General features: G+C 43.2%; 1 protein-coding gene across 1 annotated transcript in view; it reads right to left on the bottom strand.

The window, feature by feature from the left end:
• The window catches only part of LOC139263985 (myosin-IIIa-like), a 211,748-nt gene that overhangs the window by 165,324 nt on the left and 29,950 nt on the right, over positions 1 to 16,474 (bottom strand). Inside the window, exon 2 of the mRNA XM_070880083.1 lies at positions 6,121 to 6,255. Coding sequence (XP_070736184.1) covers positions 6,121 to 6,255 — 135 coding nt within the window. The remainder of the gene's footprint in view (positions 1 to 6,120; positions 6,256 to 16,474) is intronic.

Here is a 16,474-nt window from a genome sequence, read left to right as displayed (position 1 = left end):
GGAGGGAGGGAGGGAGAGAGAGGGGGAGGGGGAGGGAGGGAGGGGAGAGAGAGGGGGTGGGGGGGAGGGAGGGAGGGAGAGAGAGAGGGAGGGAGGGAGAGAGAGGGGGATGGAGGGAGGGAGAGAGGGGGAGGGAGGGAGGGAGAGAGAGGGGGTGGGAAGGAGAGAGAGGGGGAGGGAGGGAGAGAGAGGGGGAGGGAGGGAGGGAGAGAGAGGGGGAGGGAGGGAGGGAGAGAGAGGGGGAGGGAGGGAGGGAGAGAGAGGGGGAGGGAGGGAGGGAGACAGAGGGAAGGAGAGAGAGAGAAGGGGAAGGAGAGGGAGGGAGGGAGGGAGAGAGGGGAGGGAGGGAGGGAGAAAGGGGGGGGCGTCGGGTCGGGGAACAGGAGCGCGGGTCGGGTCAGTCGCGGGGGGGGGAGCGGGTCTCGGGTCTCGGGGCGGGGGGGAGCGGGTGTCGGGTCGGGGCGGGCGGGGGGAGCGGGTCTCGGGTCCGGGAGGGGAGCGGGTGTCGGGTCGGGTCGGGGGGGAGCAGGTCTAGGGTCGGGGGGGGAGGGGGGAGCGGGTGTCGGGTCGGGTCTGGTCGGCCGGGGGGGGGGGGGGGGGAGCGAGTATCGGGTCTGGTCAGGCGGGGAGCAGGAACTGGCCGTGGGTGGAGCCCCAGTGAGGCCATTGGGCCAGGGCTAGGGGCTGCGTGCTTCGGGCCCCTCCCACACAGTTCGGCGCCTGGAGCTACTGCACTTGCGTGCCGACTGTTTTCAGCGCCGGGACCTGGCTCCGCCCCCCCCACAGCTCGTGCTGGCTGCGCCGAGGGCTAGAGGACCTGTAAGTAGGTGCAGAATACCGAGGATTTTTTTAGGCGCGAAAAACGGGCGTCCAGCTCGGAGGGGCGCCCATTTTTTTTCTTGTGGAAACTTGGGCCCTTTATAACTTGAATTTTCCCTGAGTCTCTTCGCGTGTGCATTTTGGCTGCTGCCCCGGACCCGAGCCCATCTATTTCCACTTTTTCTTCCCCTTTTTTTTTACGTCTTTTCTTTTTACCTCTCCTAGGATTTCAATATTAATCGGACAGAAGAGGTAGGTAAAGGGGATAAGGGAATGGAGTTCCTGCAATATGTACAGGACTCCTTTATAAACCAAGATGTAAAAAGCCAACAAAGGAGACTTTGCTATTGGATCCAGTAATGGGAAATGAACCAGAGCAGATAAGAAAAGTAAAGATAGGGAAACATCTAGGCAATAGTGACCATAATATAATACGCTTTAAGATAATAATTGAGAAGGACATAAGAATGATGAAAACCAGGGGAACAGATTGGTAAAAAGCTGATTTGGAAAGCTAAGAATAGAACTTGGGGAAAATAAAATGGGCAACAATATTGGCAAAAAGCAATGTACAGAAGGAATGGAAAACATTTAAAACGGTGTTCTACAGAGTACAGGAACAATATATTCTACTAAAAGGAAAGAACAAGCTCAACACTAATGAGACTGCATGGATGAATAAAGCCATAAGGGAACAATTGAGGGTAAGGAAAGAGGCATACATTAAGTACATAGACAGCAGGGGAGTGCATGATATGGGAGAATATGAAAAGATTAGGAAAGAAGTCAAAAAAATAATTGGGAAGAGGAACCATGAAATTAAATTATCAAGGAACATAAAACAAAATATTAAAATATATTACAGGCACATCAATAAAAAAAGGAAGGTTGGGATGGGAATAGGGCTATTAAGGGATAGACAGGATAATACCACAGGTAACGATAGAGAGAGGGCAGAAATATTAAATAATTATTTTGCTTCAGTATTTGCCAGGGAGATAGAACAGGTGGACATGACATTGAATGATGGGATTAGTAATGAGGTAAGTACATTTAAAATAAAAAGAGGGGATATATTAAATAAACTAATCAAATTCAAAGAGGATAAGACCTCTGGTCCGGATGTCATCCACGCATTTTAAAAAGAATTGAGGGACGAGATAGCAGAATCATTACTATATATACTTAATAATTCATTAGAAAAAGACACTGGCGGATAGCTTATGTAATACTTATATTTAAGAAGGGGGATAGAACATGTCCAGGGAATTATAGAGCAGTCAGCTTAACATCGGTGGTAGGAAAAATAATGGAATTCCTATTAAAGGAGAAAATAGAAGAACATCTAGGAACCAAAAATATAATAATGAAGTCAGCATGGATTTCAAAAGGAAAATCTTGCTTGACCAACCTCGTTGAATTTGTTGAAGAGGTAACAGAGAGTAGACAATGGTAATGCAGTAGATATAATTTATCTAGATTTTCAAAAGGCCTTCGATAAGGTACCCCCTAATAAGACTGATGAACAAGGTCAGAGAATGCAGAGTCAGGGGACAAGTAGCAGAATGGATATCCAGCTAGTTTTAAGACAGAAAGCAGAGAGTCGGGGTAAAAGGTGGCAGAATTCATAGTGGCAGAAGGTGGGTGGTTGTGTTCCACAAGGATCAGTGCTGGGACCATTGTTTTTAACAATTTATATTAACGATTTAGACTTTACAATCAAAATGTTTTTTCTAAATTTGCGGATGACACCAAATTGGGGGCGATAGTCAGTACTGAGGAGGACTGCAACAAATTACAGGAAGACTTTAATAAACTTGCAGAATGATCATATCATTTGAAAATTAAGTTCAACACAGTTAAATGGGAGGTTTTACATTTTGGTAGGAAGAATAGGGAAGTCACTTATTACTTGGAGGGTGAGAGTCTAGCTGGGGTAGAAGGACAAAGGGATCTCGGAGTACAAATACACAAATCACCAAAAGTTGTGACACAGGTTAGCAAGGCAGTAAAAAAAGCAAACCAAGCACTAGGGTTTATTTCTGGAGGGACAGAACTGAAAAGTAGGGAAGTTATGCTAAACCTGTATTGAACCTTGGTTAGACCACACTTACACTGCGTACTGTTCTGGTCATCATATTATAAAAAGGATATAGAGGCATTGGAGAGAGTGCAGAGAAGATTTACAAGGATAATGCCAGACATGCAAGGATACACATATCAGGAAAGGATGAACAGGCTGGGTTTCTTTTCTGTTGAAAAAAGAAGGCTGAAGGATGATCTAATTAAGGTCTTTAAAATTGTGAAAGGTTTTGATAGAGTGGATACAGAGAGAATGTTTCCACTTGTGGGGAAGAAAATAACTACAGGCAATCAATATAAGATAGTCACCAAGAAATCAAATAGAGAACTCAGAAGAAACTTCTATACCCAAAGAATGGTTAGAATGTGGAACTCATTACCATGGGGAGTGGTTGAAGCAAATAGTATAGATGCATTTAAGGGGAGGCTAGACAAGCATATGAGGGAGAAGGGAATAGAGGGTTAGGATGATAGATTTAGATGAGGAAAGACAGGATGAAGCTCGAGTGGAGCATAAACACCGGCATGGACTGGTTGGGCCGAATTCTCTGTTTCTGCACCGTATATCTTATGTAATCTTATGTAAAACTAAATATTGGAAGGATCAAAGCCATTGTCTTCAATCCCCGCCACAAACTCCGTTTCCTAGCCACCGAATCCATCCCTCTCCCTGGCAACTGTCTGAGGATGAACCAGACTGTTTGCAATCTTGGTGTCATATTTGACCCAGAGTTGAGCTTCCAACCACATACTGGTGGCATCACTAAGACTGCCTATTTCCACCTCCGTAACATCACCAGTCTCCGCCTCAGCTCATCTGTTGCTGAAACCCTCATCCATGCCTTTGTTACCTCTAGGCTTGACTATTCCAACGCAATCCTGGTCGACCTCCTATTTTTTATCCTCAAGGTCATCCAATACTTGAGGTCATCCAATACTCTGCTGCCCATGTCTTAACTTGCACCAAGTCCTGTTCACCCATTACCCCTTGCTCGCTGACCTACAATGGCTCTCGGGTAGGCAGCACCTCAATTTTAAAAGTCTCATCCTTGTTTTCAAATCCCTGCATAGCTTGGACCCTCCCTATCTCTGTAATCTCCAGCAGGCCTACAACCCTCCACTAACTATATGCATCTGTCTAGGTACTAAGTGGATGGAATTGGAGCTCCTTTGCTGGGCAGTTTGGCTGAGTTATGTGACATGGTCACCCAGATTCAGATGCTCTACATGCTTTTGAGTTTATGCATGGGATGGACTCTGAGTAGAATGGGAAGAACTCAGAGTAGGCTTCTGCAATGGGACTCAACCCCAACATCGACTGCCATCGCGGTTGTAGCTGTTATTACTCAGGGTATTTTATTGCTTTGGGAACAGTTTGAAGGTACTGATCACCATAGCTACCATGCACATCATAGCATGCCAGCTCTGCTGCTCATTGTTTTACGGGTCTGTCTGGCCCTGTTGTTAGCTTCGAGTCTCTACCAGATCATTACCATGGAAAGAAGTGCATTTAAGAGGGATTTCTACATCAGCTTTGCGAAGGACTGCATCCTTTGGTTTCTCTGCCATCCAGTCCTTGTAGCTGCATCTATGGTATTTGCTGAATACCAGCGTGAGAAGATTATTGTTATTGCTGTTATTCTCTGTCAATCCATCTCCATGGTCATCTTGTACAGACTCTTCATGTCTCGGAGTCTTTACTGGGAGGTTTCATCGCTGACCTCGGTTACATTATCACTCAATGTGTCATCTGGATACAGAAGTCGCTACTCGTCCTAGTGATGGAACTATGCGGCTAAGGAGGACTTGCTATTTGCTGTATGTAGTGAATTATAATCAGCAACGCTGTACTCTTGGCAATATTTTGTTGCAAGTGGATCTGCAGCCCCTGATTGTTTAAAACAGTCGAGGCTATGTCATTTGCAATTGCACATTGCTGTCAAATGTACTTGAATCACTAAATTCAGGAACTGAACACAGAACTCTTTCTTAAAACACACTCTTTTGGAATGAACAGGTAATGAGTTGAAGCTTTTGATGTACAAGAACGACAATCTGTAGTCTAGCCCAATGGCAGGAAGAGCATATTGTGCTGCCGTTAATGTTGCAAATGGGATGCAATAATATGCTTTTTAACTTTAATCATGTTTACATTTACATCAGAATTGCTTTCTGTACATAGCTGGTGTCATGCAGAAGTTATTTGAAATTAATGTAGGAATGTCTTTGATTTGTTAGCACCTGTGTCTTTTGTCCTTGCGAATGTATGTTTGTTATGTTGTATTATTGAAGCTGAAAACATTAATTATGGCATAAATATGTTATCACCTCAGTCCCTAAAACATTAATACAGTAATAAAATATAGCATTGCTTATCAGAAGAAGTACTTTTAACTGGTGAGATTCATGGACACTTGTTTCTTATAAGTCCTTTGGTCAGTGCGGCGCACCCTCAGTATTGCACTGAATTGAGGCCAATTCACTAAATATATTTAAAAAGGAGTTAGATGTAGTCCTTACTACTAGGGGGATCAAGGGGTATGGCGAGAAAGCAGGAATGGGGTACTGAAGTTGCATGTTCAGCCATGAACTCATTGAATGGTGGTGCAGGCTCGAAGGGCCGAATGGCCTACTCCTGCACCTATTTTCTATGTTCTAAGATATCTGCGCTCCTCCAATTCTGGCCTATTGAGCATCCCTAAATTTAATCACTCCACCATTGGCAGCTATGCCTTCAGCTGCCAAGGCCCTAAGCACTGGAATTCCCTCCCTAAACTTGCCTGCCTCTCTACCTCTCTTTCCTCCTTTAAGATGCTTCTTATAACATATTCCATCTGCCCTAATATCTCCCTTTGCAGCTCAGTGTCACAACTTGTTTGTCAACACTCCTGTGAAGTGCCTTGGGATGTTTTACTACATTAAAGGCGCTATATAAATACTATTGTTGTCTTTGCTTTAACAGCATTTTAAAAGAAAGAAAAACTTTATTCTGGAATGACAATATCATGTGGGTTATGAGATATTTTTCACTCCATCACTAGTGGAATGAATGCTGCTCCTCATTGTGTCATCTATATCATTCAATAACTTGTATACTATTACTTATTAAGAAAAAATACAACCTCTACTAGCGTGGAATTAAAATTGTCTCTATCAAACCTTGGGTTGCAAACAGGAATCAATAACAGACAAAGTTTATGCCAAGACAGAAATTCATACCTCTAGTACAAGCCAAAGCTGATCTCCATTCTTTACATCCTTCTTATAGTACATGCCATAGAACTTGACCACATTTTCATGATCTGAGAGAGTTTTGAGGATGTTATACTCAGCCTCGATTTCTTCATCAATATCCTAAAACCAAAAGTAAATAAAATGATTGTAAGGTTTGAGATCTTCTGCCAATTACAATAACATTTTCCAGAGTCTGCATTTATAGAATCTGGTACCAAATTTAGTATGAATCCAATATACCGAACTGTTGAGACAGTTTTGCATATCCAAAACAATGATGCAATACATTTAAAAGATTCACAATAATGCATAACATCTGTAGCATTTAAAAGCTGTTTCCCTATTATTTTCATCTGTGCCGGGGCTAACTGATTTCACCGATAATTACAGTTCCCCAGTAACTCATCAAAATGGTCATTCTTCATGTGTAAGCCTAAATAGTAAGGGCTAGAAATTGACAAACCTTGCGCCTGTTTTTTTGGCAATATTTTGCCTTTTTTGATAGTAAAAGGTACTCACCTATATTGGCCAAAATTGTGCGCTGGCGGTTTTGAAATGCCACTGAAAAGTGGACCGCCGGCGTGCAATGCCAAAAAAAATGCGACCGCTTAAAATTGGCCGTTCGGCATTCTCGTAGTTAGGGAAAAAAATGCCCAAGAAAAGCCTGCATTGCAGTCCCAGAAACAGCAGTAAGTTTGAAGACCTGCAAAAAAAGTAAGTTAAAGTTTTTATTTTTTAATTCTTTTTCAGCGATTCGTTAGATAAATATCTTGTGAACGTTTTGTGATTTTTTTATTTTTTGTAATTTTTCTTTGTGTGTTTTCCCTTCTCCCATGGGCCTGTCTTTTTAGCGGTAATCGGCCTTGGGCTAAAGTTGGCGAGGACCGCGGTTTCCACCGCGAATCCTCGGGCAATGCCGATTTTTACCAGCGGGCGCATTTTGTTGCCAATTTTACCTCTTTAAAAAATAGCGGTATTTTTAATGGTACTTTTGCCGAAAAATGCCAGAAAAAATCCGCATTCACCAAAAGACCAATTTCTAGCCCACTGTGTTGTTCATTTCATAGACTTCCTTGTGTCCACAATTGAGTCCATCTGCAAAGGTGCCTCCTCCCTCCAATGCTGTCCCGGCTCTCAGTCATTTTTCCTGCACTCTTTTTCCCCTTTTCTTTATCTCCCCGAGACTCTGCAGCATCTTGCTGAAACTCCTCCTCAGCCCTTAGCCCTTATCTTGTAAATAAAGCCCACCTTCCTCCCCCAATCCCAGTTGCTAACCTCCCAACTTCTCTCTCCTAAGCTCCATGTTTGCCAGTATTATTACCCTATCTCTATTGTCTGGCACCATCTCAAATTCCTTCAAAACGCTTATGGTGATCCTCTCCACAAAAACATATCCTCAGTGCCTCTATTCTCCCCAGAGGCAATTTTGCCTCCAAGTCAGAAGATTGCAGGCTTAAGTCCTATTTCAGATGCTGGAGCACACGAAAGGTGTTTCTTTACCTCTAACCTTCCCTCGCTTTACTGGAATGCATTGTTGACTGACAACTATCCCTTCATCTCTCCTGCAAACTAGCTTTGTCCCACCCACAGCATTGAGGCTGTTATGCTTAAAATCACAAGTACTATTCTGCGCAACCATGACCATGGTTTATTGTTTTGCTTCATCCTGCTTGACCTCTCCACTACTTTTCACCCTGTTGACCTTTCCATCCTCCTCCAACATATTTTTTTGGCAGCTCACCTTCATGGTTCAGCTCTTTCTTGGCTCCACTCATACCTGACCCAACAGAAACATAACATCACCTCCAATGGTTGTTGCTCCTGTGCCCACACAGTCATCACAAAGCTGCACCGCTGTCCTATTTTCTTCTTGATTATATGCCACCACTCAGATATCACCTCGCAGCATAGAATTAGCCTCCACATATATACCAACAGCACCCAGCTTTACCTCTCCAATTCTTCTATTGATCCCAAAATGTTGCTACACTCTCCACTATTTAACTGAAATTATGAACTGAGTGAGCCAACCAGTTCTGGCCTTTTGGGAATCTAAGTACACATTGTCACATTTGTCACTGGTGCAGTACAAGGACTCATGTCACACCAATGCCAAGTATGCATAGCACTGGGGCTCTGTGCGTACACCAGGCGCATGTAAAGGTAACAAATGTGCTCCACACCGAACCTTGTGTCTGATTCCTACAGAGAAAAAAAAACAAACTTCGCATAACATTAGTGATTCCTGGCACACTCAACTTCAATGTCTATGTGGCAGTGCAGTAAAATATATTGTAATGTTTCATTTAGCTATTTGCTGTAGTCTTTATCCTACTGGTGTCGAATTTAATTGGTGTACTTTGTTTTGGAACAATTCTTTTCCATTTACCACTTGTAAGGCATTTTATTCATCTCTGACAGTATTGTAAATTTGACCTTCCAAACAGTTCCCATTGCAGCCTTGCTTATGTCTCAAAAAAACCCCCGCAAATATTTAGCCATTTTGGATAACTGTTTATTGTTTCTCTGTTCAGTGGTTCGGGCGTTAGATTGTTGATCTGTTTTCCGAATTACATGATTGGTTTTACAAAATCCACTTCCTCTTGATACAAAAATAATAATAATAATATAACCATAGCCTAAATGTGCTTTTAATAGGGCCATGCTCAATTACCACTCAGCAGCTGTAAATTGACCTACATAGCAGCACATGCAGCACAAAGTGTGCCATGACAAGGCATTTATTTATGTGGTGACTGTACTGATACATAATAAAAATGTAAATAGCACTGACTTGAACTAGATAAAATAGGATATGATGCAAGTTTGCCAACTTTGTGCACCAAAATGTTGCTGCTTGTTTAATTAAGTTCTAAATCTGAAAATCATAAATTCGCTTTCAAATTTTTCAGCACATTTGCTGACATTTTGTTTTCTAAGCTCACACATGCAAAGTGGCCATTTAGGGCAATGGAAGATATTGACAGCGATCAAACTGCACCCCAGCAACAAGCGAGCATCCTCCGGGGAGATGAGACGGTTTGGGGAGAAAAGGGGTTAATTCTCACTTTGGCCATGGGTAGAAAGTTGACGGTTATGACTTGGACGCCTGGTATAAACCCCGCCTGATTTTCTTTCTCATTGAATTCAATGACCTCTGCCCGAGGCTCTCCCCATCCTTAGCAAACTCAAGACCCTTGTGAGCTGCCCCCGGAACCCAATTCCACCATCTACTTTGTGTTAGTTGGCAGGCAGACTCCGGGCTGCGGAACTTTCTGCCGCATTCCTCCTGGAATGGACAGGAGGTGGACCGGGAGTTAAAATAGCCCAAGCCTGATTTCTGCAGCAGAGGGTGAGTTCCCACCTCTCCTCGCCGCTCATCCGCTCAAAACCCCTCCAGGAGTTTAATTCGGGGCCAAGGACTATGCGCTATGCCTGAAATCTGCTTACATTTGGTGTCATTCCAATGCGATATACATTTGTTGCTTTGTTTGAGGTGAAAGATTGCTCGACTGACTATTGCTTTTGATTAACTTAAACCTGCAGCTCGTCTAGACTTTAATAAAGCTGGCATTGTGTTAGAGGAATGCAATATCTCCAGGTTATTATTAGTTTGAATACAATTCACTAGACACTAGTCACATTTAACACTAGAAATCCAGAGTTAATTTGAAGGAAGAGGAATAAGGTTTTTTTTCACTATTATGAACCTTTGAAAACTCGCTCAGTGTCCTGAGAAGAGCCTGCTTAATTATGCAACACACGGTGGCAGCAGTAAAACCAATACTACTGCGAGAGAGGTCATTTGAGTTCAGCTGCTGTGTTTGATACGCGGCATCTGATTATCGGGCACATCTCCTTCACTATGTGGAACAGTTGAAAAGAAGAACAGTGACCGAGGAAGGATCTGCATCAGGGGCTGGGCGAAAGCCCCAGGAAATGGCCCTATGTTTTCTGATTCATTTGTTGATGTGTTACCAGCAGCAGCAAGGGCTAGAAGGGACAGAGTCCTGGAGACTGAGAATAGGAAGCTACATGAAGGGATGGTGCAAAAAATATCAATGGAGATTATTAAGAGGCAGTGAAATCTTCACCACCTCAATAGCTACTATGCAGTACAGAAAGAGGTTTAATAACCTCACACATTTGGTCAAAGTAAATGCACAGCCTGTAACTCTTATAAAGGCACAATCCTCCCTCTCACCTATCATTCAAAATGGCATTAACATGGTGAAGGGAAACCTACATGATTCAAAGGGAACGTTTGCCATCAATACTGCATCTTCTTAACTCCATTCCACTGCCTGAACTCACATTGCCTGCCCTGAGAGGCTCGTGCTACTCTGGAAAGAAAGTTGTTTAAAGGAAGCCATTAAATGCAAACATTATAATCATGGGATGGATGCAGACATTTGGGTGAAAAGAGTTGTGAGTGGTAATTGGATTCTTCTCAGACTGCTGTCGCTTTTTGCAAAAGGATACAGCATAACCATTCCTGAGGAAATGCAGAACGCAGGCAAAACCCTGCAGAGCTCACAGTGTGCTCTCCCCTTTAACAGAAGGGGAGGGCCCTGGGATCGCGATAGTGATACACGGAGAATCTGTGTAGCGCTCTGACTTTCACCCAGGTAGCGCCCCCGAGCCATCCCGACAGGAACTGGAGCATGTGTCATTGCGTTCCACTTCCTGTCAGGGCTAGTGATCCCAATTTTGGTCGCGGGGCGGGACTTCTGTGCCGGGTGCAGGAAGTCCCATTTTGCAAAGGTTAGTGTAATATAGCTCCACCTAGTGGACTACTGTGGTAATGTAACTGTTCATGTAAATACACTAAAAGCATCAGGTGACCAGTTCAGCTGAGAAGTTCCTGTAAGTATGTGCTTGCGAAGTCGTAACGAAGATATCACATTAGCGAATGAGGATAGGATAATTGGATAACCTAGCTGAAATTTTTGTTGGCGAATGATCCAGCCAACCAACAGAGCGACTTCACAGCTAAAAATCAAAGGTAATTTACAAGCACACTTCGCTGAACTGAAGAGTCCAGATGGCCACGCCTATGGGAATAATAAGGCGCTTGGGTGAGTTCCATCGGGTCCAAGAAACTTTCAGAGCATATGTGGAGCGGCTAGAAATGTTTTTCACCGTAAATAGTATCATCGAAGTCCCCAATGATGAAAACCTTAACTGGGTGGTGTTAGAAAGAAGACGGGCTATTTTCCTGACTGAAGCAGGCCCCAAGGTGTATGCAACCCTGAAAAATGTGCTTGTTCCTGTCAAACCAAAGGACACGCCACTGATAGAGATTCAACACTACAGTCCTGAGCTGCTGGAAATTGCTGTAAATTAGCATTTTGGAACACAAGATCAGTTAAATGATGAGAGTATCAGTGAGTACATTGTAGCTTTAAAGAAGCTATTCATTCACTGTCATTTCGGAAACTTTCAGATACGAACATTGCGTGACTGCTTTGTTTGTGGGATGAAAAATGAAGCAATCAGAATAAAATTGTTGACAACACCTAACTTGACGTTGGATTTAGCTTGTCAGACTGTCATATCGATGGATATGGCTGACCAATACTCTCGAGAATTTCGTGCCATTTCCAGTCATCAGACAACTGAGGTGAATCAGCTTCAGGATAGCATGGATTCATGAAGGGGAAATCATGTTTAACTAATTTACTGGAATTCTTTGAGGATATAACGAGCATGGTGGATAGAGGTGTACCGATGGATGTGGTGTATTTAGATTTCCAAAAGACATTCGATAATGTGCAACACAAAAGGTTACTGCAGAAGATAGAGGTACACGGAGTCAGAGGAAATGTATTAGCATGGATAGAGAATTGGCTGGCGAACAGAAAGCAGAGAGTTGGGATAAATGGGTCCTTTTTGGGTTGGAAATCGGTGGTTAGTGGTGTGCCATAGGCATCGGTGCTGGGACCACAACTGTTTACAATATACATAGATGACCTGGAAGAGGGGACAGAGTGTAATGTAACAAAATTTGCAGATGACACAAAGATTAGTGGGAAAGTTGTGTAGAGGACACAGCGAGGCTGCAAAGAGATTTGGATAGGTTAAGCGAATGGGCTAAGGTTTGGCAGATGGAATACAATGTCGGAAAGTGTGAGGTCATCCACCTTGGGAAAAAAAACAGTAAAAGGGAATATTATTTGAATGGGGAGAAATTACAACATGCTGAGGTGCAGAGGGACCTGGGGGTCCTTGTGCATGAATCCCAAAAAGTTAGTTTGCAGGTACAGCAGGTAATCAGGAAGGCGAATGGAATGTTGGCCTTCATTGCGAGAGGGATGGAGTACAAAAGCAGGGCGGTCCTGCTGCAACTGTATAGGGTATTGGTGAGGCCGCACCTGGAGTACTGCGTGCAGTTTTGGTCACCTTACTTAAGGAAGGATATACTGGCTTTGGAGGGGGTACAGAGACGATTCACTATGCTGATTCCGGAGATGAGGGGGTTACCTTATAATGATAGATTGAGTAGACTGGGTCTTTACTCGTTGGACTTCAGAAGGATGAGGGGTGATCTTATAGAAACATTTAAAATAATCAAAGGGATAGACAAGATAGAGGCAGAGAGGTTGCTTCCACTGGTAGGCGAGACTAGAACTAGGGGGCACAGCCTCAAAATACGGGGGAGCCAATTTAAAACCGAGCTGAGAAGGAATTTCTTCTCCCAGAGAGTTGTGAATCTGTGGAATTCTCTGCCCAAGGAAGCAGTTGAGACTAGCTCATTGAATGTATTCAAGTCACAGATAGATAGATTTTTAACCAATAAGGGAATTAAGGGTTATGGGGAGTGGGCGGGTAAGTGGAGCTGAGTCCACGGCCAGATCAGCCATGATCTTGTTAAATGGCGGAGCAGGCTCGAGGGGCTAGATGGCCTACTCCTCTTCCTAATTCTTATGTTCTTATGTTCTTATGTAGACTGATTCCTGGGATGTCGGGACTGACATATCAAGAAAGATTGGATCAACTGGGCTTGTTCAGAAGAATAAGAGGTGATTTCATAGAAATGTTTAAAATTCTGACGGGTTTAGACAGGTTAGATGCAGGAAGAATGTTCCCAATGTTGGGGAAGTCCAGAACCAGGGGTCACAATCTAAGGATAAGGGGTAAGCCATTTAGGACCGAGATGAGGAGAAACTTCTTCACCCAGAGAGTGGTGAACCTGTGGAATTCTCTACCACAGAAAGTTGTTGAGGCCAATTCACTAAATATATTCAAAAAGGAGTTAGATGTAGTCCTTACTACTAGGGGGATCAAGGGGTATGGTGAGAAAGCAGGAATGGGGTACTGAAGTTGCATGTTCAGCCATGAACTCATTGAATGGCGGTGCAGGCTCGAAGGGCAGAATAGCCTACTCCTGCACCTATTTTCTATGTTTCTATGTCTATGTTTCTAAGTAAACGGCAGTTGGGCTCCAAGGCCTCAGCAACTGGCCAAGGTAACCATGGATTGAAGTCATGCTATTGGTGCCTGGCACAACACATTGTTCAAAGCTGTCCATATGTGAAGGCAGAATGTTTCTTCCGCAAGACAACTGGGCAGCTTGCAAAGGCATGCCGACTGAAGGGTAAACCAACTTTCAAGGCTGTCAGAAATTGCCAGAGACTACATAGCATTGAAGAGAAGCAACAGGATGAGGAGGTTTTGGAGATACACGTCATCAAAAGCATAAATGTATCTCACAGCGATTCATAAAGTATCGTCATCCGTGTAGATGTTGCAGGAACCAAGATACCCATGGAAATCGACATTGGTGCATCCATGAGCATAGTACCGCAATCGCTATATCTCAACAAGTTGCATAATTTTCCAATGGAGAAATCAAAGGTAGAGCTGCAAGGCTACTGAGGAGAGCAAATGCCTGTGGTAGGACATATCACCATACTGGTGAAATACAAGGATCAGTTTCAGAGCTTGCCTCTCTTAGTAGTGGCAGCAGATAAATCTACCTTGATAGGTAGAAATTGGTTGGGATCACTGAAGGTGGATTGGAATGAGATTTTTCATGTTGAAACGAGATTTGCATCGAAGGATGATGTCATCAAAGAGTATCCAAAAGTGTTCTGCGAAACAGGCAGTCCGATCCAAGTTTTCAAGGCGAGTGTTAGAGTACAGAAGGACGCTAGACCAGTTTGCTGCAAGCCAAGTCCCGTAACATATGCACTCAAGGAGAAAGTTGAGCAAGAACTCAAAAGACTAGAAACTGAGAACATTATCTCTAAGGTATATCTAAGTAATTGAGCTACACCCATTGTTGTTGTACCTAAGTCTGATGGTAAGGTAAGATTGTGTGGTGATAATAAAATAACCATAAACCAGGTTCTAGAGGGCAATCTACCCAATACATTGCCAAATGTAGAAGCTTTGTTCACAATGATGACAGGTGGTCAGATCTTCTCAAAGTTAGATCTCATAAATGCCTACTTACAACTTGAGCTATAAATACTCATCTAGGCTGACATCAGTCTAATAGGCTACCATTTGGAGTGTCTTCCACCACCACCATATTCCAAGGAGTGAGGAATCAGATTTTGCAAGGCCTTGAATGGGTAGTATGTTATTTAGGTGACATACTCATTTCAGCACTAAACAGGCAAATCCAAAATAACGTATTGAAAAAGTGCTCAAACGGCTAGAGAAGCACAGAGTACGAGTGTGAGTTATTTCAAAACCCAGTGGAGTACTTAGGGCACAGAGTAAATAAAGATGGTTTACATCCAACCAAGGGAAAGCTGGATGCAATCAGAAATGCACCCAATCCCAAGAATGTTGCTGAACTTCGATCATTTGGGATCTTTTGAACTATTATGGAAAGTTCCTATCAAATTTGGCTACAGTGTTACATCCACTGAATGAGCTGTTGAAAAAAACAGGTCCATTGGAAGTGGTCAGAAGAATGCGACACAGCATTCAAAGAGTATAAAAGTCAGTTGGTAGAGCGTACCATGTTAGTTCACTATGATGTATCTAAGGAGATCAAGCTAGCATGTGATGCCTCTCCATATAGAGTTGGGGCAGTGATCTCTCATGTACTACATAGCGGGCGAGGAGAGACTAATTGCTATTGCTTCATGCACTTTCAGTGCCAGTGAGTGTAATTATGTACAGATCGAAAGAGAAGCTTTGGCATTGATTTTTGGAGTCAAGAAATTCCACAAATACTTGTATGGTCATAAGTTTACCATCGTTACTGACCATCTGTTCAGAGAAGATGACATCTGTTCAGAGAAGATTTACTAGGTTGATTCCAGAGATGAGGGGGTTGACTTATGAGGATAGGTTGAGTAGGTTGGGCCTATACACATTGGAGTTCAGAAGAATGAGAGCTGATCTTATTGAAACATAAGACAATGAGGGGGCTTGACAAGGTGGATGCAGAGAGGATATTCCCACTCATAAGGGAAACTAAAACTAGGAGACATAGTCTCAGAATAAGTGGCCATCCATTTAAAACTGGGATGAGGAGAAATTTCTTCTCTCAGAGGGTTGTAAATCTATGGAATTCTCTGCCGCAGCAAGTTGTGGAGGCTGGGTCATTGAATATATTTAAGGCAGAGATAGACAGATTTTTGAGTGATAAGGGAGTAAAGGGTTATGGGGAGCAGGCAGGGAAGTGGAGCCGAGTCCAGGATCAGATCAGCCATGATCTTATTGAATGGCAGAGCAGGCTTGGGGGCCAAATGGCCTACTCCTGCTCCTATTTCTTATGGTCTTATGACAACAATCCTCCATCCAAAGTCTCCAGTTCCAACCTTAGCTGCAGCCCGAATACAGAGATGGGCTTTGATTTTGTCAGCATAAACGTATGACATTGAATAGAGATGATCAGCTGATCACAGTATTGCTGATGCTATGTCCAGGTTGCCATCCCCATCACATGTTACACCCAATAGGGAAGAATTGTTTTATTTTTCATACATTGATGAACTGCCAGTCACAGTTGGAGAGATTGGTAGAGCAACCAAACGTGACCCAGTTATGTCAAAGGTATATGATTACATCGCAAATTGCAGGCCAAACCAGGTATCAGAAAGAGATATTCATCCATGCTTCGTTCGTATGAATAAATTATCAGTGGATAAAGATTGTATCATGTAGGGTGAAAGAATAGTTATCCCAAATAAGTTCAGGTCCAAATTATTAGGAGATCTTCATGACCAGCACCTGGGAATGTGCTTGACCAAAAGTTTTACAAGTCGTTACTTATGGTGGCCAGGTCTAGATAACGATATAGAGTACATTGTTAATCAGTGTACATCATGTCAATCGATAAGCAAAAAACCATCCGTACCATTACAGCCATGTAAAT

The sequence above is a fragment of the Pristiophorus japonicus genome, chromosome 5 (genome assembly GCF_044704955.1).
Source record: "Pristiophorus japonicus isolate sPriJap1 chromosome 5, sPriJap1.hap1, whole genome shotgun sequence".
Lineage (NCBI taxonomy): Eukaryota > Metazoa > Chordata > Chondrichthyes > Pristiophoridae > Pristiophorus > Pristiophorus japonicus.
Note: the sequence above shows the minus strand (reverse complement) of the source record. Positions and strands in the feature narration are given on the sequence as shown.